Source organism: Uranotaenia lowii, chromosome 2 (assembly GCF_029784155.1).
Source record: "Uranotaenia lowii strain MFRU-FL chromosome 2, ASM2978415v1, whole genome shotgun sequence".
NCBI lineage: Eukaryota > Metazoa > Arthropoda > Insecta > Diptera > Culicidae > Uranotaenia > Uranotaenia lowii.
The window spans coordinates 362,369,467-362,395,098 of record NC_073692.1 but is presented as its reverse complement, the minus strand read 5'-3'; the positions used below and the strand labels follow the sequence as shown (position 1 = coordinate 362,395,098).

Below are 25,632 nucleotides of genomic sequence, written 5' to 3'. Positions count from 1 at the left end.
ACATAACAAATTTATAATTCAAAGAATTATTGAATTAAAACCAAATTTTACTTTTTTAAATCAGGATTGTATCAGCTTTTAAACATATTTGTCTGAGGTTTTATCATACATTCATTTTAGATATAGTTATTGATTATTCACTGATTTTTTTTTTGTTATTAATAAAAGCATCACCAGTTTACGGTATAAAAGCGGTGGATACCGAGCAATTTTTTTATGCTGAGCTACCGAAAAGATTCTTTCAGAAATAAAGTAATGACCATTGTTTTCTTTGTAAATAAATTTTTTATGTAATCAAAACAACGCAATAACAGATCCCGCGGAGATAGCCCGCTAATGAAATTCACCCTTAAACAATCCCTCAAAATTGAATTTCTGTCTGTCTAGAAAAAAGAAACTGTGATTCATTCACCATAAACATCGGTGCAAGTGAAATTTACAATTGGTTTCAAAAGGTTCATTTTCTCGCAGATTCTCCCCACCTTCCTTCCATAGCTTTAAAGCTGAACCTCGCCGACAACCGTTTTTCCTCCTTAACAGACCGACCGAAAGTAAAAGTTTTCAAATTGAATTACACGTCTCCCGTCTTAACATTACCCTCTTTTGTTAGGCAGCATCCACCCACGAAATAAAATATGCAACGAGCATGAACAGGAAGAAAATGACAATGCTCGCGTTTTCCGCGAAAATATATTCGTTCAACTGACAAGGATGATCCATGTTATTCAAAACTCGTTTCACCATAAAACAAAAAAAAAACAACAAATGACAGTTCTTTTCTATTGAAAATTTTCAACCACTATTTGGGGTATAAAAACCAGATGAACCAACAAAAAACATTTCAATCAGATGAATAATTTACCGGTTCCGGTTCCAGCTCTTGAAACCAACTATCAGACTGGGACAAATTGCGTTCTTAATTTTTGTCTGAGAGTCGGTCTACTCATTGCAAAAATTTTGGTTCAATTGTAGTCTCCAAGACAGCATAAAAAAGTACTGATTATGCTCGGCTGAGTGCATCGATAATTAAGTTTGGTGACCACCCTATAGCTAACAGGATTCCCTCCTTTTCTCCCTTTCTTCATTCCAGATTCATAACCTTGGTTAATTGCCCGGACATTATCGTCGTCGGCGTCGTCGTCAACATGTCTACTCGAAGGCCCAATAGTAGGAGTTGGAACCGGAGAAGTGGAAGTGCCGGAAATGCACTGCTGACAGTTTTGCTGCTCCAGTTGGCCACCAGCATCGGAAGCAGTCTGGCCATGACCAACAGCGTGTTCAAAGCGTTTAGCAAAGATCAAACGGTCACATCCAGCACCCTGGCCTGGGAGAAATTCAACGGGGAGAAGCTGCAGCTGCAGAACGCCGTGAAACTGTATGACCCTGTCGAACATCCCCGGTATCGGGAGCTGGTGGAAAGTGATCAGGTTAGTGTTGTGCCATCTTCCAGCCAGCCCATCCAATAACTACTAACTAGAAAATGATTTTATCAAAACAACATATGACTAAAAAATTTTCTTTTTTTAAACTATAGCCTGTTTAAAAAAAGTCATTTTTTGATAATGCATCATCATTCTACGGAACTGTCATCAAAATATGCACAAAATATAAGTTATCACTGCTCTTCTACTTGTGTGGAGCTGGTCGATATTCATATACAGTACCGTTCATAATTGTATAGAAATTGGAAGCACGCACACTGTCACTTCGACAATGAACTTCCATAACTTTTTACTTTGATGATATTTTTTGATCAAATTTTCTGCGCTTGATAGATCAATTATCACACTATTATATCACAAAATTTGAGCTTTCCAAAAATTGTGTGGTCTGAGATACAGTAATTCTACCAAAATTGGACTTTTTGGACTTTTCTCATTCAATCTGCGATATCTCAGAAACCATGCTACATTTTATATTGAAGTTTTCAAGAGTGATTGTTGAAATATAAAGTTAGCATGTTTGAAGTTTTTGAATAGTTCTATCGATGGGATCAAAAGTTACACGAGGTACAATATTTCAGGCATGAACCTTAAAATCTGATTTCTATAGAATTTTGGACGATTCATGAGAACAATATCGTTTCCATCCACAAATCAATCAAAAATTGTCTGGAAAAAGCAATGAAGAAAAGAAAAAATGGGATAAATTATCTATTTGCGTTTTGAAATCAGAATCTCGTGATATTGTTTTAATTTTTTGGCTGGAATAGATTTACTGGTTGTTAAACATATAATAGGATTTTCCTATGGAAACATTCGTCCAAAATTCTATAGAAATCGCATTTCAAGGTTCATGCCTGAAATATTTTACCTCGCGTAATTTTTGATCTCATCTATAGAACTTTTTAAAAACTTCAGACAAGCTAGCTTTATATTTCAACAATCACTCTGCAAAATTTCAATAAAAAATGTAGCGAAATTTCTGAGATATTGCAATTCGAATGAGAAAAGTCCAAAAAGTCCGATTTCCGTAGAATTACTGTATCTCAGGCCACACAATTTTTGGAAAGCTCAAATTTTGTGATATAATACTGATAATCTATCAAACGCAGAAAATTTGATCCAAAATATCATCAAAGTAAAAAGTTATGGAAGTTCATAGTTGAAGTGGCAGTGTGCGTGCTTCCAATTTCTATACAATTATGAACGGTACTGTACTACATTTAATCACATTCAAATTTTAAAAACGAATTTTTGACGGTCGCCATGGAAAGCGTAACACAGCATCCAAGCATTTTTGAGTCATTTATGTCCCACAATTTGTGGAACATAAATGACTATCACGTTTGACGTTTGTTGTTAATTTATCAAAAATAACAGCACATTGGTGTTATAAATGGCAGCTTAATATGCATGTGAATCCCAGAAATCCCAATTAATATTGGTATTTGGCAAAACCGAATTTATATTAGGTACAAATATTTTTGTAGGTGCCTCGTGTCGTGGCTTTTCACTGTTGAAATAATGTTTTATATATCACATTTTCAACGGCGATGAAAAGTATTAGAGAAACATGAGATATCAAAGAAAGAAAGAATTAAGCCATAAATATCATAAATTTTTCGAAAAAGTTTTCGACTGAAACCCGGTTTTTTGGAAGCACACGGGGGAAAACGAAACAAAAGATGATCAAAATTGTTTACGCCAAAAAGAAGTGTTTTAGACCTATAGTGTTTTGGAGACATTTTACATTTTACATTTTACATCTACATACATTACAAGTAGTTTAAAATACAAAAACTTCTGATAAAAGTGATTAAATTGCCTTGAAATGAAATAGAAAAAAATTTATTTTTGTTATTTTTATTTTAGGGTGATCATGTCTCAGAGAAGTGACAGCTGTCAAATATTACAGACCTTTTTCGATAAAAAATGATCGCAGCTCGGCTGATCATATCTATTTATTTATTTATTTATTTCGCCAAACATCGTAGGCTACATATATATTCTTAAAACTAGTAGTTACATTAATATTACTTTAAATAATATTAGGGGAGAGTGGGGTATCGTGGGCCATGGGGAAACGTGGGCCACTTTTAATATCTCAGATGTGTGTTGAGATAAAAATCTCAAACCAACTGTCATCGTCGTCGCTTTGCGTGAGCATATATTCCTATATGTTGCTGACTGAAATACGCATCATATGCTTCTATTATTTATCAAGATAAAAAAAAGTAAGAAAAATTTACTTACATAATTAAAACAACACTCGCTAATTTCATCGATGGGGAACCTAAAGTGCATAACAAAAATATGCTCATATGCTTATGATCTTAGTTTTGTCATGATCTTTCACATGGAAAAGGAATTTTTGATTAAACACCAATAAGTCACACAAACGCAACCAATTTGCAAATCATAGCTTGTGGGGAATCGTGGGCCACACATCTTGAACCACCTATATTTTTATGTTTTTATACACATTCAGAACTTAAAATACGTTCTCCCTATCTGTAAAGTTTTCTTATGCCAAATGAAGAGTTTTGAAAAATATTTTGTCCATCCTATATAAGGAATTTTGCCAAAACGTTCGCGAGCCAGGTTTTGGAATCTATGCAATCATACACAGCTCTCTTTTTTATTCCATCATCTGAAATTGCTTTAAAATAACGAAATGAATTAGGAATTCACAGTTTTGGGTCAACTGATAAACTTTGCATGTTATTTGGTCAATTTCGATTTGGTGGCCCACGATTCCCCACCATTTTTCAAAATCCAAAAAACATTACTTTTTTTCAAACAGTCAGAATTTGGGGAAAATAACTTATAAAAAATTTAAAAAAATACCTTATGAAACCTTGAAAATGTAGAAAATCATTCCATTTTTTATTTTCATTTTATCTTTTATAATAAAGAAGTTATGGAACAACGAAAAAAAGTGGCCCATGATTCCCCTCTCTCCCATACTTTAAATACTACAGTATTAGGTTCTTAAGTGCCTGTTGCCGTAAAAAGCACTTTTTAGCTGTTGTTTAGACATAGTAAAATCTATGTTCTGGTAGTTTCTATATAATTCTGCAATAGACAATTGATTGGACCGTTTTTAACATAATCAGTTAGAGCAGAGGTTAAAATAACCAGATTTCTGGTTCTCAACTGGCGACTCGGACAATAAAAGTTTAACTGATTTAGTAGGTAAGTAGACTGGACACGCTAATTAATTATGTCGTTTACAAAGGAGATTGCAGCACATTCTCTTCTAACACTTAATGGTTCAATATTTATTAGTAAACAGTGTGATTCGTAGCTTGGTAATTGGCTCTGAGACCATCCTAGATTTCGTAAAGCAAATAGAACAAATTGTTTCTGAATGGATTCTAAACGGTTTTTATGAGAAATTTGAAAGGGGGACCACACAACGCTACAGTACTCAAGTATGGATCGGACATAAGCTGTGTACAATGTTTTTACTGTTTAGGGTCTTGAAAATTATAACTAAAACGTTTTATAAAGCCAAGCATACTATTTGATTTTTGAATTACTGAGTTATAGTGATCTACAAAGGTAAGTTTTGAGTCCAATATAATACCTAGATCTCTTATCTTATTGATTCTCTCCACAGGCTCATCTCCTAATGTAAAAACTTCATATGACGGATATTTTTTCCTTGTGAATATAATATGTGAACATTTTTTCACGTTTAGTTCAAGAAGACTTTTACTACTACATTTGTAAAAAATATTTATTTCATTTTGAAACACCCTCAAATCTTCTTCGTTATTGACTATCATACACCCATAGAAGAGGTTGCAAAAATCCAATGCCTATTTAGCACATCTCTGTGCCGATAATGCGCTGAAATGTGCACTGTGCCGAAGATGATATGTTTGAAAAACCGTAACTGGCATAAGGACTCGGCTCCCAACTAAAATGATGCATGACCACTACATTGAAGCGAAACAAGAAAAACATTTTATGGGATTTCGTTCCTATTGGATAATTCATCCCAGAAACAAGAAAATAAAAATATAAACCACAGCGCCCGTAGGGAGAATCGAACTCAAATCACCAATTGTATCGTCTTGCCAGTCCGACATTCTAACCAGTGTACTATTCGAGCTTCATGCAGGACGAGGTATATTTGTCATAGGCTTTCTGTTACCGATCAATCACAAAAAAAAACGTACAACGGAGGCTTCCCGGCGTTTGGCGTCCTTTCAATGCATTCCTTTGTCTTAAGATGGAAACGGGAAAGGGAACGGGAGTGAAGGAACGGGAAACCCATTGAATGAGAACCGTGCTTTGCTTACTGCCTGCTATTACATACACACGCTACATATACACAGCTGCTAAAGCCGGGCAGCTTGGCCGGTGCTTGTTTGCCGGTGAATTGAAGGAATATATTCTTGTTGCTTTTGCTACATACACACGCACAGCTTAGCCGTGATTGTTTGCCGGCAGATTGAATCGAAGGAATATTTTTGTTGTTGCTTTTGCTACACACGCACAGTGCTCGGTTCGCTGGCTGCCGACGAATTGAATTGAAGGAATGTTTTTTTTGTTGCTTTTACTGCATACACACGCACAGCTCGGTCGTGGTTGTTTGCCGGTGGATTGAAGGGATTGAATTAGAAGGATGTTTTTGTTGTTGCTTTTGCTACATTCACACGCACAGTGCTCGGTTCGCTGGCTGCCTGGTGTTGGCCGGTATTTATTTCCATCCTTCTTCGTCTTGTGATGCGATAGGGAGGGACGTGAAAGCGTTTTTATTTTGTTTCTTTCAGACATACGCAATTCGGTTAACTTGGGAGATTAATGCCGGTGGGAGCAAATCGAATCAGCACCGATCGCGTTATCTTCTTGTACCAATGATGCTATGTAATTGACTACACGCCATTGGCACAGAGGCTGAATTTTGGGTGTATGAATCTTCATATCGTCTGCATATATAAGCACGTTTAGCTGGTTCAGTAAATAAGTAATGTCATTGACGTGTAAGATAAATAATAAGGGACCGAGATGGAAGCCTTGAGGCACATCAGATGTGAAGGAGATGCTTTTCGAAAGTAAACCATTAAATCTAACAGTTTGTGTACGGTTTGTCAAATACGACTCAATCGATTTCAGCAGTTGTGCACTGAATCCGTTTTTATGTAGTTTAAAAATTAACAAAGGGATGTCGATAATATCAAAAGCTTTACTGGAGTCCGTGTATAGAGCCTGAACGGAATTTCTTTGATCCATGGAGTGGATAATATATATAAGAAACGAATTCAGGTAAATTAGTCGCTGTAGATCAGTGGTTTTCAAAGTGGTCCCTACCGCCCCCTTGTGGGCGTTGAGAGCTTCCAGGGGGGCGGTGAGTTCAATTTTGAAATTTGGGGGGCGTTGGAAGGGCTCAGGGGGCGGTGAGGTCGCAATTCACATTTTCACAAATTACGAAACAACGTAGATTTGAAAAAAAACACGAGTAAGTTTGATGCAAAACGATGAAATTACGTAGCAGAATTAAACATCAGGTTCAAGACTAAAATATCTAAATTATCTTTTTTTGTGTGACTATTTTTAGTTATAATAAAAAAGAATAATTTTAGACGGCAATGCTTGATAATCTTTAAAGTGTGTTGTCTCAAAAAATCTGTTAAACAGAAAAAAAACATGGAAACCCTCTATATAAGAACGCGTTATTTGTGACTTAGTGATAATTTTTTTTTGGAAAAAAGTGAAACATTTTTTAAGGTTAAAGAATTTTTGTTTTGAGTTCTTATTTGTTCATTTTTATTTCAAACGATTCAAAAAATCAATTGTGCCATTTGCAATGGATGAACTTTCAATCTATTCGGATATGAATAATATTGCCGTAATTCAGTTATTAGAATCTAACTTCAACTTTAAGACCCGTTAATGCTGCTTAACTTTGAACAGGATTGAAATTCAGATAAGGTACACCGGGGCAAGGCAAACGGATTTCACCATTGTTCAACAGCTTAAGGGTGCGTTTGCACTTGCCCCGCAGTGAGAATTGACAAGAGTGAATATTATTTTCACAACTCTCAGGGTGTATCATAAACTACCTGCTTTCACTTGAAAATCAGTCCCTCGTATTCCAATATCCTTTTTTGTAGCCAAAATATGCAAAACAAAAACACACTTTTGATGTCTAGTACGTACTTGAATTCGTGTGTAATCGAACAGTGCAGTGTTTTTAGTGAATAATTTAAAAAAAAGTTCAGTTTATTTATGATCTATTGTTTTTCGGGCCTTAACAACAATTTCTAGAAGGAGAAATATGTTTTTTTTAATTTATTTGTAACAGAGAAAAGTCGAATGTTTGCACTTGCCCCGTAATTGCCCCGGTGTACCTTATCAAGAAATAATACTATGTTTTAAGTTACTTCACTGCTTGGCAGTAATGAAATTGTATAATTAATAGTGAATATAGAATTTTGTTTTAAAAATTTGAGATACATGATCTGATATCAAAACAAATAAATCAATCAGTTTATGTTATTGTCCAAGAATATTTACATATAATTAAGTGTTTACTGGAGGTTTGAAGCAGTATAAGGCCCTTGGAGCCGAAATGGTATACTTAAGTGAATAAAAGTAAATTTCGAGAAAACACGATTTTAAGTTGTGGTGTTTGGTCATTTTTCATATATTTTTCGAAAATATCATCAGAAAAATTACGAAATATAGTTTGAAATATGAAGAAATCGTTTGACATTATTAAATTTGACAATAAATTGGAATAAAATTTGAGTTAAGTCTTACAACAACATAAAATCAAAAGCAATAGTTCTAAAAATTTTCCCAGGGGGGCGTTGAGCTCGAAAATTTTGTAAAAGGGGGCGGTGAGTGGAAAAAGTTTGAAAACCCGTGCTGTAGATCGTCCTTTAACAAATCCATGTTGCTTTTCAGTTATGAGTATTTTTATTTCATTATATATTTTTTCATTCACTATTGCTTCAAAAAGTTTCGGTATGCACGATAAGATTGCTATACCCCGGTAATTTTTAATGTAAGACTTTTTCCCCGACTTGAAAATAGGTACAAGAAAAGATTCTTTCCATACTTGAGGAAAAACACCGGATTTCTAGAATCATCTGTAAAATTAATGACAGTTGTCAATGTGATAGCTCGTTAGATTACCGAATAACCGATATTGTTGAACCGAAATGTCTGTAATTATTAGCAAAAAGCCGGTGATGTTTAACCGAAAAACTATACTGCCCATATTTGATAAACGGTTAAATGTGCCATGAACATCAATGTAAAAAAAACGCAAAATAAATGTTTTAACATTTTTTTTGCATCCTAATACTCAAAATAAAGTAGATTAATGTTCATAACAATCATTGTAGGTGTAGGACATAGGTGGTTGAGTTAAATTGCAAATTTCTTCTTCTTCTCCTCTTCTTTATGGCCAGCTGTTCTTTCAGCTAAACTGCCAAAGGTTGTCAAGTGTATGGATTGTGTATGCGGGCCTCAATTTGCCTCTTTTCTTCGATTTGACGTTTCGTTGTTCGCGTTTCGCAATAATGGCACCACCCCAGTAGGCGGTGATTGTGTTATTAAAATCGCGTGAAAGAGGATCTCGTGTTTAATTTTACTTAAAGTTTGATACCGTTACATTTTATGAATTCGGCTATTTCTTGATAAGTTTTAATGCACGTTAGTTTAATTAAGTCTTCTACGTTGTTGTTGTTTACTAAACTATTGAATTGGTTTCTGTTAGTGTACTTTGGGCATTGGAATAGGATGTGTTCTATGTCTTCTCTTGAGTCGCAGTGGTCGCATTTGTCGGTCTGTTCTATTTTCCATTGATGGAGTTTGACTTTGTTTAAAGTGTGGAATGTTCTAAATTGCAAATTTAGATTTTTTTTGGAACAAAAGTTGACATATAGCAGACTTTCTATAAATAAGACACCGGTTGCTCCGAATGATGATTCAACACAGCATGCACATTAGACAATTTATCAAATATATTGCACATTAGACAAATTTTCTTTAGGGTTGTATGCCTCCATCAATGGATTTTTTGAAAAATGAATGAAGTAGGGATAATTTATAGAGTATAAGCTATCAAATGGCACAATTTTCTACATTTTGAAAAAAATGGCCTATTAGACCGTTTATCAAATATTGGCAGTAAAGTTATCTTTTAATGATAACAAAATGATGACATAATTTCTCGCATCTTAAGCTAGTTTTTTAAAGTTTTTTTTTATATAAAATTTGAAAAAATTGAGCAATAAATGTACAAATTTTAACATTTTTTGATGCCGTAAAAAACATTACCCAGTATGACGGAATGGCTTGATAATGTTACCTACAAACTTTTTACTGGTTTCCTAATGATATACCGACACTGTTGGTGTAAAAATATTTTCGAACAATCACTCAATTTTTTTAAATTAGTATTTAAATTCAGTTAGGTCTCTTGGGTAAAATGCAACAAAATGCAAATCAAAGAAACACCTTGTAAATCTCGTTTCTATGTGCTGGAATATTAATGTTTTGCATCACGCGTTTGAAAACATTGAATTTATTTATTGAAAATTAGTTTTTATAGACCAAAACATTACTGCAATTGGTGTTTACATGCGTAATGGTCTTTAAGGTATCGCAAATATATTAAAAACTATAAATTTTCATATGTGTTCATAAGATTTTTCATTAAAACAAAGTTTATTGCAAGTTACCCGAATTTCTAAGAAGGGTGAAAATCACATGTTTTTTGGAAATAAAAAATAACTAAAGACACCAATAATTTTTCTAACTACGTCATTCTTAAAACTTTTGATGCATAAGGGGTGGGATAAACTGTGAACATGAGTTTTTTAGAAGCCATTGAAGTTGAAAATTGTTGCATGTTGCCCCAGTTGACGGTATTCCCCTAAGCTCAGATTCCATTCCGTTTCGCTTAAGACCAAGCCCACCGCAAATTGCTATTTCGGTCGGTATTTTAGATGTTTTGATTGGTTGCGTTTTTATCTACTTACTTATTTTCGCACCCATTGTTGCGATCCAGGTAGGTATTTGTGTTTGTTTATTTTCTGATAGCGACTACCGGCTGCGTTGCTACCGGGTTGCTACATAAACGCATCCTGTAACAACCTACTGCTCGAATGCTATTTCCCGAATGAAGTTAACGACTGTTGGTGCGATGATGGGTTGATAGATATGTTGCTGAATGTACTCGATTCGAGGTTTAGCAACCGTTGGTGGGCATGGTCTAATATATCAGCCAATCAGCAAAAAAAAAACTGAGAAACTGCAAGACGGTCTTTCTGTGACCTTAATTTTAAAATAAAAAGAGGCTCGAACGCTTCGTAAAATAAGTGTATAAAATTCCAATGGCAAGAGAAATCTAAAAATAAATTGAACTCAACATAAGAAGATACTGCTAACAATACTTACCAATGCCCATACCATTTGTTTTCAAAATTTCCAAAAAGAGAGTGCCTCGAAGCTCTGCCATATATCTCAGCAAAATATACCAAATATTCCACCTCGTCTCACACACTTTTGGAGGAAGTGTAGTTTTGTGAAATTCTCAAATTTACCGATTAACTTTTAGGTGCATTGTTTGGCAAATTTTGTTTATATTGGAAAGGCAAGGCTTGTAGGCTCTCAGCACATACCAAACAGCTGATTTAGCTGTATGAGCGCCGCATCTCACACTACCAATATATTCATGCCAAAGTCATCAAAATGCTCGCACTCCTCGCTGAAATTCTCACTTTTAGGAATTATGTCCGAAACCGATTCTTGACCGTCGTCCTGCGATCCTAAACATTCGACATTGCTTTCATCATCTTCATGAACTTACTTTTCCGAATCCTCTGTTGATCGAATGCTTTCGAGGATCGCAAATTCCTTCCGAAGCATGTTTGCCAAGGATTATTCAACCGCATCTTCCAGTGTGTGTGCATTAAATTGCCAATATCTGCTTATATTCTATTCCAAACGATACATGGGGCGAATTCATGCAAAGAAAAAAGCAAAAACCTGAATATTTTGCAAAAACGTCAATATTTATGATAATATATTTTAAAATTTACATTTCTGTGTATTTTCACAAGACGGCTTTTGTGATCCGATCTTTTGCATTGATATCGATCTAAATTAACACGCCTCAAAAATTACATCCATGAATAAATACAACGTGATTGATGTTCCGTTTTCGATCTAAATTTACACGATTTATTTTCTGTGTATATTGAAAGAAACATAAATATGACTAAATGTGATCTTTTTTTTTCTAGTGACGTTGTTGCGGATAGTATAGATACTTATTTTTGAGAATTAATTTATTAATTAAAAGTATTTGTGCCATATGATGAGGTAGAGGTAACATTCTGGTGGTAAATCATCCACCCCACCACCTATCCCCTCCCATGCGTCATAAAGGTTCCTGAGGTAGCTCCATTTAAAGGAAATGAATGATATGATTATGCTTCAATAAAAGTAGAATCATAAACAGATTATGCCCCTGATGATGGCTGAACTCGAAGCCAAAACAGTGTAATTTAATATAATTTAAAACGGCTTTAAGTTCCATCATAGTCAGTTACATTAGCTTGGTCACTCTCTGGAGCCACTAATGTCAGATAATTTTTGTTCACATCAGTAAACCTAAATTGCACTTTTTTAAAAGACACATGAATAAAAATAAAAGTCACATCTTACTGAGATGCAGTATTTCAATCTATCCCGTTTGGTTAGCAAAGTACGCGTTAATGCCAACCACAGATCGAGTCGAGAATGTCGGGTGGCTGCATCATCCTTCAAGCACATCAGGTTTCTGCAAAACTTGTCGCCGATAATTTTGCGCATTATTGCAGCTGAACGGCGAATGAGTATTGGAATGGTATTCCGGAAAATGTTGATACCACACGGGAAATATTGGTTCCACAGGAGTCCCAATAGGAGCTTGGAGGCCTGCCAATCGGGTTATCGGAGGGCTAAATTATGCTCGGTAAGCATCATCGGTGTACCTTGAAGCACTTTTGCCCTCGTTGTCTCAACGAGTACCTGGAAGATGCTTTCGATCTTTGGGGACATTCTTATCACGGGGACTCACCTCTATTCGCAGTCGTCGGGCAACCTCCTTATGAGACGTATAACGATATGCCGCTTGAAATTGGAAGCATTAAATTTTGACTGGGCATATGGGCAACGGGTGTTGAGGTCGATATTCGTGCTTGCCAAACATATTTTACTCCCGTTCATCCCAGATTTCCTCCACAGCTTCGGAAAGTTTTCTCTTCAGAAAACCATGTCTGCTAGTCTCGGCCATTTTAGTACTCGGCTAAATAAGTAAGTTGATGAGAGAACAATTTAGTAAACCGTTTAGTAAAATAATGAAATCTAATGAACTTACCTTTTTCCGATCTGTCGCACAAACAAAAATTAACTCGTGACGAATTGATCCGGTTGCGAAGCGATTGGTAACCGAATGTATTTTAACTTATAGTGTTTTCGTTTATTGCCAGTGGTAACCTAGTTATCCACGAGTTTTGCCCGAACTGCTGTTTTTGTGTTCGTTTATTAATTCAGAAGTCCACTAGTTTTGCCCGAGGTTTGAACCTCAAGCAGGCGGTTGCAACCCGTAGAAGTTGTCAGTGTTGGGGGTAAGCATAAGGTTGACTATAGCAACCATATATTTGCATCGTCCCGGGTGACGATTCTGTTTGTTTATTCGGAGAAAGTTTTGCCCCACGCCGGTGGAGAAAAACGAAAACGGCATTAAATCACGGGATGAATAAAACATTCGAAAACGCTAGGAAAAACAAACAGTCTCGAAATTCATAAAACATGGGTTACTAAGCTTTTCTTCAGAGGGAAAATTTGATTCGCTCGCGAGGTCAACACTATCCTTTCTGCGGTAGCTGTGTTGGTGATTTCTTTAAATAAAATTGAAATTCTTTCAAACTTTTGTACACGCCGTTTCCACTAATCGGAACTATTTGTATTAATCGCAGCGCACTAAATTGGACTGCGCACTCATGACTGCGACATTTGTGCGAACTACATTCGTGCGATCTGTCAAATCAGTGTAAAATCTGTCAGAGTTCTACACGCTAACCGCTTTTCAGTAAACCTTTGTACGGATAACTGCGACTGCGAAACATTGCACGAAATCCAATTTTCAATGAAAGTGATAATACATAACGCTACATGTTCGTATCAAAATTTAATTAACATTTAACTCCACTTGTTTTCATTTCAAAACCACCAGCTGGCCCACACACCGTTCGTGTGCCGGATACAGATCGAGGGTATCTTCTGCGTCGGGCAGACGCACATGGAAGACACCTCGACCATTTGCACCGCATCGCTCCAATCGGACATTCGCCGGCATCGGATGTTCGAAATCCTGATCAATCGGGGCAACGGCGGCAAGCTGAAGTGGCAATCGTGGAACAAATACCGGACGGAGAAATTCCTAGGAGCTGTGAGCGCCAGCAATGGAAAGGTATGAGGGGTTCAAAATGAAATAATGTTCTGAATATATTTCAGAATTAATTCTTTTCCAAAGGCAACAAACTCCTTGTTAATCCCTTAGGCGTCAATTGATTTAGGAAAGCGGCACCTTCATAAATGAGTTAGGGACGAATTTACTTTCTTTCTACCTTCAACCATATTATCGCGTTCGGATTCAATTTTGTCTGGGGTTACCAAAAAGAAGAGATACAGTTATAGTCTTATCTCCGAAATTGAGTCTTGTTTTGCCATAAGGACGTTTCTTTCTTTGATCTGAAATTCGCTCTGATGGAAACCCGAAACATTTCTCCTCCTTAGGTTGACGATTACTACGTCGCTCGGTACAAGCTGGATCATCACAGCCACCATCATCCGTACATTGTGGGCAATTACGACCCGCTGGAAAAGCTGGGCGGTCGAATTTTCGCTCCCCTGCCAGGAGTTCCCGATTCGGTGGTAAGTAATTGCGATTTTGTTTTTCCGTCTTGCTGCTTGCCTTAGTTTTGTTGGAGCAAAGTGTGGGTGTATCGGTCCAACTAATTGTGGTGATTTACTTTCTCCCATTCTACAGGAGCACGAACGTGGCGATATTCTGGTGGAAATCGAACCGGTCCAGTACGAGCTGAGGGATATTAAGCTGAACAAATTGCGTACCGTTATCCGGAAAAATACTACCATTCTAGGTAAGAAAGTTCACCCGAGTGTGTTTTTGCTACCACCCTAAATAGTAAATCGTAATTAATTAAGATTAATTGTAACAATTGTTTCTTACACCTTCCCATCCTAATTTGGTTTTGCTTCATCAGGAGCCACCGTTTTGTCGAACGATGAGGACATTACGAACCAAGCGGAAACGGTCATCACGTACGATTACGCCAAGGTTAGCTACTACGGGCGCCAAGAGAGTGTTGTCAATGGGGTTCAGACTAAGGTCATTGATCCGCGGACCCAGCAGCCGGTTGATATGTACTGGGGCGTGGAGCTGACCGAGAGGAAGTTTGAGGTAACTACAGTCGAGATTGATGGGACATTATTCAATTATACGCTCTAATGTGGATGTGTTTTTAGACGAAAGCCATCAATACGATTCTGCAGCCGGGCACGGCCATCAATGTGACTTTGTTGGGTAATTACACCGAAATGGAGGCACCCTACCATGCGCTGCTGAAGGCGTACTACAACGATAACAGTGATCCGGTGCCGAGGAAACTGAATGGATACGTAAGTTCCTATAGTTTTTTATATATTCAACTTCACTACATTAGGGAAATATTAAGATCCCAACACGTAATTAAACATTCTAACTATTTCATGAAAAAAATTATATCCGTTTCAAAATAAAAAAAAAATCGGAATCCATTGAAAAGTATTTGGAAGTGGCAGGATTGGCTTGCTAGAGCTTTAAATGATCTCTTGAAATGTTGTTGCAAAGATTAGATAATTTGATAAATGCGAATGGCTATGCAAAGCAGTTCTTTAAGATTTTTTATTCTCATCCTAAGATTACACAGCTTTCAAAAATGCAGTCAAAAACGCTAAAATTTGAAAAATGAGGTACAAGTTAGGTTTCCCGAGCAGACTTTGATGCCTAAATTGATAGCAAAGTGAGAACATAATAAGGTGTCAACAGCATACTGATAGCATCCTTTGCTGTTAACTTTTGAACGAGAGCAAAATAAGGCATAATTAAGGTTTCAAATATTTTTATTTGACAGCACGCTGAGACCACATTTAGGTACATACAGCAAACAGATAGCAAAATTTGGTATAGAATTAATTTGATAGCAAAAATAGGCATAATGGAGGTATATATTTTTTTATAAATAAAGTACCAGCCCGAGACAAAAATTATAGGATCATTTAATGGACTGTTGGCTCAATAGTAAAATTAGATGACAAAATACAAATCTGAAATCAAAATTACAGCGGGGTTTACAAAAATCTGTATTCATTTAAATATTTCTGCATAAAAATATAAAATTTAACAAAACGAGGCATCAATAAGCTATCCACATTTTAGAAGAATAAAATTCTTGTTCAAGATTATGATTCAATACAAGCACAGGCAACTCAAATCATAATTTACAAACTGTGGTAAAAACGAAGATTTCTATTACCATCTTCTTCCTCAAAATTGTCGTTTGTATCGGTTATAACTCAAACCAGAGAGCAAAATGAAAGGATAATTTGGTATTGAAATTACACGATAATTAAACTAAGTATCATCATGATTTTATATTTTCAAACGATTCCTAACAAACCTATCACTGTTGACCTGAAGTGTTTTTTCACCAAACATAACACTCCAAGAAAAAAAATTGAATAAGTCAAATATATTATATTGTTCATTCAAAAGCATTGAATGTAAATTCACATATTAAGTTTTCTTTTCTAAATTAAATCTACAGTATCAATTTTTAAAATGTTTGTATTGTTTAACAATTTGAATAAATTTTGTCCTAATTTGGAATACCTTTCGAATCTTTAAATGTCTAGACTTGTTTTTTGCATGTTTGAATATCGTCATTATTTCGAGAAAATCGTACATGATAAAACCGCATATAAAATCGTTCAATAAAGCATCCAGTGCATTTTGATTTGAAATTGCTGGATTATTCAAAATACTTTTTCGGATGCATAAACAATTTCAATATCACGAAAATTAGAGCTTCTGACCTTTGTTTGTATTTTTTTTTTACAATTACAAGATTAATCATAAATTTTCGCACAAAATTATTAATAAAACTAATTTGAATCTTAAATAAATAAAACTTTTTAGACGACCTAGACTTTATAAACTGAATTAAAATTGACCGTGAACCAAAATTTAACATCTAGGAAGAAGATAAGAATTTATCCAATACTTCTGTTAACTAAACGTTTATAGTCTTTTGAAGTAACTTCTTGATCACCAAAACATACAATAGATACTTGGCCGGGCTTCGATCAGACCGAACTGAGTGCCATGAGGAAATTTTGAAACAACAGAAATTGGATCTCGTGTAATTGATAGTTTAGATCGAAAATGATTGACTGAAATGCTTTTCTTTGATGGGCGATGGGCTCGCTCGCAGTCCCGATATACGATTTCTCGGGTGTTAAACAGAGAGAGAAACAGCCTTCACTCCAATTTCACTCCGATTAGCTGTCATTCTTATGGAAATCTGTGTAAGAGTAAAGAGCAGGCTTTATTCTTTTTAGCAGGCCCAATCCCAATTATCAAATATCGAGTCTAAATAAACACGAAAGATTTCGTCTACATGAAAATATTTGCACATAAAGTTCAAGTGCCTTGAAAAAATGCTGATGGAGCACAGTTCGGTTTGGTCGCATCTCGACCACTTTTGTGTATTTTTTCACGTCATAGAGATACATTTGATAATTTAGATGTTAAAATGAATTTCATATATTCACGGTACAAATGAAACGTGAGATTTTTGTCTGTTTCAAAACAATATGAACGTACCGCTAGACATATGTTTGATGTCACTGATCCAACTGCGAGTCGGTCAACAGCTGTCAACAGATAAACAACAGAAAAGAAAACAAGCAAAAATTTGATGATCTGTGCATCAATTTCACTTTTACTAAGGCTGTGCTTCAAAAGTTTCAATATAAATATCATACCGTTAGTGACCAAAACGTCGACCAGAAGGTAGAGGCCGAGGCCATAGTGCAGAATTTGCAACATAATGCTTGCAGATTGCAACATGCGGGTTACACTATTTGGATGCCAACCGGGTACAGCGCGGTAAGATTAGTCTACATTAACCTCCTGGTACCAGTGATGACAACACTCAATTATCTTCCAGAATTACATCGGCAATAAGGAGCTTACCTTTCATGAGAAGACGTAGAATCAGGAAAGAAAATATTCATCCTTCACAAATTGCAACTTATCCGGATTTGCAAGACGCGCTAAACAAGGAACTTCCGGCAATCATTCCAGCAGCAGTCGACATGGTCTTGTTGGATTTTTAACTGTTTTGTGCTGGCCACTACCAGACACGCCACAAGTTGGATCAGTAGGTTTTTTTTTCAATCCGGGAAGAAGCGGTAAGTAAAAATCTACTTTATGAAAGGTCCAATATGTCTGTTGTTAAACGTAAAAAAATTATATTTCCACATCCCACTTCAGTAATAACATTTTGATAGGCTGACGATTATCATCTTACCGGTAGTTTTAACCTAATCGATATAAGGCTGCTTTTCTCAACCTCAACAAGGTGTTTGGAGCCTTTCAACTAGTCACTTATCATTTAAGGAAGATTTTTCTACAGACTTCGTATCAGGAATCACAAAAAAGATAGGCTTAAAAGCAGTACTTGATAAGTGGAATTATATAAATTACGGCGTTACGGTGTGTGGAACATGTCAATGTATATTTGATAGTATATTGACATGAATTACACATTATGACGTCTTATTTATAGGAGCCCTACTGTTCAAACGGATTTTATTATAGTAAGTTATTCTAAGGTTGCTTATCATACGCAGTGTTTTTGTTCGCTATTCAAGTTTACCAACAAGTAAAGACACAACTTTTACGGGACAAGCGTTGTCAAAATGTTAACCAAGCTTATCAACCTCATTCAAGCTTTAAGCTAGTTTTACTCTTTGTTTTAGATTGAACCTAGTGGCTCGGATTGACGTTGTTCTTGATTGTTCGAGAAGAATTACTTTTATTTGATTGATTTTCAGTTTACTTTTCTACCAACCATGATTAGGTGTTATGAAAACAACTGTTACGCATTTTCAAACTACTTGAATTTTCACATGGAGTTTTGGTTGGATATCACTCCTTTTAGTTATATGTACGATAAGTGTGTGGGTCAAGCACACGTACTTCTATTAATGCTTGTCGGTGATGGCAATATTGGCAATATATTGAAATGTTCCATACACTGTAACGCCGTAATGTATACAATCAAATTGTTGCTTATATTTATGTCGAGAGCAATCGAACGCTCTTTCTTAAATATTTGCTCAAATTTGTTTTAACAATAGGAAAAAATATATGTAATGTGAAAATTTCCCTTTCGACAATTTAGATGCGATACGATTTTTTTAAATTTCTATAATTTTTAATATTCTGTGGTTCATCATGTAGAGCTAAAATTATTTTAAATGTTTTTATTTAAATAATTATTTATATTATATTTATAATACACTGTCAAAGGGCTACAAGAGCATAAATCATCGGTTTCGTGATAATTCTGCCATAACAATTTCTAAATTTTATTCAACCATTCCAGGCGACTATTCCCTATTCCCCAGATCTCATTTACGAAAAATCCCTGATTTTTACAAAAAATGAAATAGAACTGTTTTAAAAAATTACAATTTTATGCTCATACTTTTTTGTAGTGGTAGAGAATCCGAAATCGGAAATTTGGCTAAGTTTTGTTTGTGAGACATTATTTCTTCTTATTCATCTAATTCTAATAATGCCATCTCATTTTATGAACATAGAAATTGTTGTTTGCTAATTGCTAGCATTTAAATAAACGACAATTTCAAATTTGAGCTAAATTTTGCTTAAGTCGACCTCGGAAATTTTATTGATGAGTACTGATGATCATATTACTTTTTTTTTTCAGATTACTCGTGTAAAAAAAACTTGCGTTGTCTCTATCGACTCGTCTCTATCGACTCGTCTCTATCGAATTCGTCAATGATCTGGTCCGGATCGCTGTAAGTTTGCTTTCACGTTGCATAACTGAAGGCGACTCTGGATACTCGTAAAAAACTTTTAAGCCCAATAAGATTGAATATTGCTATCACGCTTTGATAAGCAAATTGGTTCTCATTTCGGTTGACTTAAGGTAGAACACAGCAAAAATTAAAGCGCAATTTTTTCACAGGGATATCAAAATTTCACCTCGCTTCTGCAGTATTTTTTATTTTGAAAGCAAAATGATACCAAATGTTACTGTCAGGCAAAATTATGTGATGTCTTATACTGGCATCATTGTGCTTTCCAAGCTCTCAGAAAATGAGGTGTAATTAAGGTCTCAGTTTTAGCAAAATTAGGCATCACTTTGCTAACCAAGTATGAAAATCTTTGCTCTCATTTTTGCTGTGTACCACCTTATGTCAAGCAAAATGAGAGCAAATTCGGCTCTCAGGGCGTGATAGCAAAATTTGCTATAATTTTGCCATAATAGTCTGCTCGGGAATTGTGCTTTGTTCACATGAACTGTACTGCAAGAATCAAAAAAAATATTCTGCATCTAAAGTTATATTTCGTTGAACTTTCAGTACATTTCTGGCAATGTTTAAATGAAAAATTTTTTTTCCGTTACAAATTTCCATACCAAATTAAAACTCGTTGCGCTTATTCAGAACTGGATAAATCGCTTCCAAAATTTTTATTGCATTTTCTGGCAGCAAAAACATTTAAAAAAAATTTGAGAGGTATACAAATTTAAAAATTTTAAATTTTCATACAAAGCTTGCAGCGTTCTGATGTCCACCCTGGTCAGTGTCACTAGTCGGATTGTTAGTAGGATTTACTTTTTGGACAATCCGGATCCACGTCACTGTAAAAAAAATTGGGGCTTGAGTTCCCATTTTCGACAGACTTTCGCTTTTTACTTTAACTTTCATTATCTCGAATGAAACCAAAAAAACTTAAACGAAAGAAAGGAAAACTATGGATCTGTCATATTTTACATGTAAAATTATCTCGCGACATTGCTAGCGATGCGATCATGTAGTGTAAATTTATTGCGTAGAATTTAATTTTACACTTTTTATTTTAAAAATAGATCAAAAATAGTTTCAAATTACACCTTTTTTTAATTACACGAGGGAAAAATAGATGGCATACGTTTTAGATTGCGTATACCCTTAACATTTTTTTTTTCTGTGTTGAAGGAGGTAGGCGTTTCTAACAATCAAGCCCATTTTTTTGTACTTAAAATACCTCTCATATCAAATTTTATTCTATTGGTTGATAAGAAATTTATATGTCCGTCCTCCGTGCTCCGTATATCTGTCCTCTCTTCTTCCTGCAATGCGGAAGGGTTTATAACAACCATAGAAATATCTCTCGTACCCAAATACCTTCCCACATCAAATTTGATTCCATTCGCTTGATTAATTCACAAGTCACGTCTATATAATTGTGTTAGGGCATTTTTCTATGTACTTACTGGAAGAAGGGTGGTGTTTCGAATAATAATAGAATCATTTCTCGTGCTTTAATCCTTTTCCATGTTAAATTTGGTTCTACTTCTTGGATAAGTAGTCAAGTTGTGAAAAAATATATTAGAGCTTCCCTCCCGTAATCATCTAACCGTTTCTCGTATCACATGCTTTTCCATGCCAAATTTGGTTTCTCGCTAGATAAGTTCTCAAGTTATGCAAAAAATCGTAAAGGAGCCCCCTTCCCTTAAACATTTCCCCACTGGAAGGGTCGAGGCATACTAGGATTGTTCGATCTTCTGGAAAACATTGATTCAGTTGAATGGTTTCAGGATCGTTCCACCTAAAAAATCGATGCCGAAGGATCGATCTCTGCAAGATCGATCTTTTAAATTTTTGATAGGAGAGGTGCTGCCTGAAGGCTGCTGTATGCTGAAGTAAAAAGTGAAAAACTTCGGGGAATATACATTTGAATAGCAAATGTATAAACAATGGAAAATATGTTTTCAAATTTAACTTCAGAATGTTCAATTTTCCAAGAATTTGGTTGAGTGTATAACTATGACATATCAATAACAGAATAAATATAAATGCATTTCTCCATGCATCATACTTTCAAGTTCAAATTATAAGCGCGTTAGATATGAATAAGTCTAAATATTGTAACATTCAACCTTTAGTTTACTTGGTGAAATACACATTTTGAAAAGGATACGGATTTTTATTTGTGCTGGTGTTTTTAACACCAAAAATTCAGCTAAAGAAAACAAACCAATTTAATCGATTTTCCGAAGGCTAAAGAATCGATCCAAAAAATCGAAAATTTGAGTTCGAAAGATCGATTTCACAAAGATCGATCCAAGATTTACAAATCCTAAGGCATACCATATCTTCAGGGAAATATTTATCGTACCCTAAAACCTTTCCATGCCAAATATGGTTCCATTTGCTCGATTTGTTTTTCAGTTTTACAAAAAACTGTACCTATTTCTCCATTGAAAAGAGAGAGGAGTCTCAAGTAAATATAAAAACATTTATCGTATCCAAATACCCTCCCATACTCAATTATTTCTTCAGTTATGCGAAAATTGTAAGGAAGCCCACCTTCTCTCACCTCTTCGTCCATCGTTTTGCTATCTTATTCCATTCTTCATATGATTGATTTCTTTGACAACCTTTCCCTTTGCCTTGAGTCTCATTTTCATGATTGCCTATTTCTCAATAGGGGCAGTTGAGTGGGTTAACGTGTTTCAGAACAAACTGGATCCCTTTCTTTGCATAGGGTGAAGCATCTTGAGCGGAACTAGTCGAAATCTGATCTTGAGCGGAACCATTTACTTTTCCTAAAATCTAGGCAATGATTAGATATTTATTAATCTTATCGAAATGTTGAAAAAACACTTATACAAGATCTTTTCATACAAGCTTCGTCATTTTTGCTACAATTTATTGAATGAAATAATGTTATTAGAAGCTTTAACAACATACGCATTTCTGCTGCAATTTTCACCAATCTATGCTGACTTTGAACGTCAATTTATGTAGAGTATGGTGGGGTAAAAGTACGACCTTAGTGCTATCCTATTTTTAGAAAATTTTGCCGGTTGTTTTCCAAAAAACCAAGAACAGCATTTGATTCTTTAGACTTTTATCTCTCTTCTACAAAATTACGAAGATAATCGATCGACGCATTTGATAGCAGTAGTGAGAATGCCTAACTGCTATCGAAACGTACTCTTACCCCACCTCTGGGGCAAAAGTTCGAATGATGTGGGGTAAAAGTACGACCATTCAAAATTCCACAAATCTGCATGAAGTCAACAGGAAAATTATTTTGTATTAATCTCTGCTTACAGCAGCAGTTTCTTTGTTCGCTTACGATACAAATCCTTTACATGGGCAAATAACCTGCGCGAATTAGGAGTTCTCCACTAACTATCCATAGTCAGCAAGTTTTCGAAATCCAGTTCTCATCGTATTTGAGCAGTTTTTAGCGTGAGCAAGTCTTGTAGAAACAAAAATATGCGCTGATGTTTCCAGAGCATTTAAAAAAGAAGTTAAAATTTCTCGTTCAGATTTACTTCAGAAGACCCTTCGTACTTTTGCCCCATTTTCAGTACGTACTTTTGCCCCTTCAAGGTTTCTTAAGATTCACAGTCTATTGTGCAGAACAGAGACATAGCAATTAAATTCTTTCTGCGGCATTTGATAGCGATTAAAAACAACTAAAAAGACACATTAAAACTTTCATTGAAAGCCAGACTTTTGATTGCACAAACCTGTTTGCCGTTATTTGAAATATTACATCATTCAAGCAAAAAAGCTTCTTTACCTCATTTTTCGGAGTATTTTCAATTTCTACAAAAAAAAAATATGGCTGGTTGTTGGCAGTCCATATCACTATCAATCCACGCCAGAGTTTTGAATTTTACTGTTCACCGTTTGTGATAATCACAAAACGTACTTTTACCCGACTCGTACTTTTACCCCACCTTACTCTAACCCTTGACTGTTATAAACTGATCCTTAATGAATAAAATGGTAGAAAAATTCATAAAAACGCATTATTCGGGTGTTTGTAACAAATTTCCATAAAATTATCAATTTATCGCGATGTTTTAAAAGTAAAATAGGATCTTGAGTGGAACCATCTTTTAACTAGAGCGGAACTACTAGCTTCCAAAATAAACCGCTAGATGCGCTGCCTTATGCCTAATGTTTTACCCCTAAATCTATGCAGAACCTTTGTATATTTCTTATATCAGTTTTAGGAAAAGAAAAGATGTAAAATTTAGTTCTAATTGAACCAAAAATTACTTTAATTGGTGTCACTGTCACAGCGTACCAAACGAGACACACAAAAAGTTAAATTTTTATGGGTACAAGAAAGGTTTTTTTGATGGTTTCTTTCAGAGAGAAGACAGGAAGGAGGAGGTAGGCTTTCATACATATTTTTTGGCATAATTTGAGTACTAGCCAATTGAGAGTAGCCAATAAAGTAAAGTCATTATTTCAGAATAAGAATCAATCTTCATTGCCCTTACTATTCGAACTTCAAGAAGCAGCTTTCCTTTAAAGAGCTTTTTCTTGATGATGAAATTCCAATTGAAAACGATATAATAATAAACAAAAATTCAAATTGTTTTGAACGCAAATTCCTTCAGTTCTACAAAGTGTAGCAAAGTACACCGGGTTAGCTATTTTATAATGCTAAACGATCCAATTTTTGGCCTGGGATTGGAAACCTATTACCTAGTGTTTGATGTTTACACTTGAGCTCGAACTCATGGAAATCGTTTTGGGAAATAATTGTTTTATCAATTGAGCTTACTTAATGTTTCCATAATTTTTTAATGTAAATAAATTGTATCGTGATTGATAAGAAACTGAAATTTATTATAAACTTTTTTACAAATGAGTTGCTTAGAGCAAGGTTGCCAAAATCACAGAAAAAATGTAATTTTAAATTTTTATCACACAATATGTGTCACAGAACACACCATCACAGAAATCCCTCACAGAATGTTTGGATAAAAGTTACAAAAAATCAGATTTTTTTTCTCAAAACACCTTGATTTAAATCAATGTACAGTTTGTTTTTGCAAAATCTGTAATTTAAGGCATCTTCTTTTGTATTAATGACAAAAGTTGTGACCGTTAACGCGCACATTCAAATAATCAATCAAATAAACTAACGAGTTTAATTTTTGAGATAAGAAAAACTAAAATTTGAGTTTAGAGAATCGATTCTTTCAAAATAAGATACAGCGAATCAAAGTGAAAATTGGATATCTTTTTCGAAATAAGAAATAAATATGAATGGTTATTTTGAGAACTACTTTGAAGGCAAAGTTTCTGTTATTTACGTAAAAATATTAATTTTTTAACTCTAAAATCTTCAAAGATAAAATTTAATTGAAGTTTTCACAGTTACACAAAGATTTGGAATAAGAGCTATTAAAGATGTTCGCAGTACAAAATGGTTCCGCTCAAGTTCATATTTTAGTTTTGCTCAAGATCAGAATTCTTTCTTCAGTAAAACAGCTCTAGAATTATTAGGATTTACTCTAAAAATTCTACAAATCATTATTAGAATACAGAAACCAAGATCTATCCGCTGAGCTGAAAAAAATAGTTCGGATATAACCCCTATCCATACCGCTTGATCAACTGTTTCAAGTTGCGTCGAATTGAGCCATTTTGTTCCGCTCAAGATCATTTACCCTACCCTCCTTGAAAGACTTTTCTGTAATGACAACTTGCCAAACCTAGCCAAAACATTACGGGTTGTAGGATCCGTTTTAAGAGACTCTCTTTTTGGTATAGTTCCGATGTCATTGTCTTATTTGTTTCAAAAAAATTTTTTTTTGCCACAGCTGCAAATGTCCTGCCAAATCATAGATTTTCATGCAAATTTGTCGGGCAAAACAAACATAAATTTGTGTGGAGCATCCACTCGAGCCGTCGCCAAGTAAAATTTTTTACTGGGATTTGCCCGAAGTCAGCCTAGACATAGGTTTCATCGTCAATCAAAAGACACCTGTCGAAC

The 25,632-nt window shown here is 35.1% G+C and overlaps 1 protein-coding gene across 1 annotated transcript in view; it reads left to right on the top strand.

Moving 5' to 3' along the window:
• LOC129743121 (protein unzipped-like) overlaps window positions 1-25,632 on the top strand; it is an 89,379-nt gene that overhangs the window by 53,563 nt on the left and 10,184 nt on the right. Inside the window, exons 2-7 of the mRNA XM_055735082.1 lie at window positions 1,091-1,427; window positions 13,690-13,926; window positions 14,253-14,390; window positions 14,506-14,617; window positions 14,741-14,937; window positions 15,003-15,155. Coding sequence (XP_055591057.1) covers window positions 1,146-1,427; window positions 13,690-13,926; window positions 14,253-14,390; window positions 14,506-14,617; window positions 14,741-14,937; window positions 15,003-15,155 — 1,119 coding nt within the window. The 5' untranslated portion in view covers window positions 1,091-1,145. The remainder of the gene's footprint in view (window positions 1-1,090; window positions 1,428-13,689; window positions 13,927-14,252; window positions 14,391-14,505; window positions 14,618-14,740; window positions 14,938-15,002; window positions 15,156-25,632) is intronic.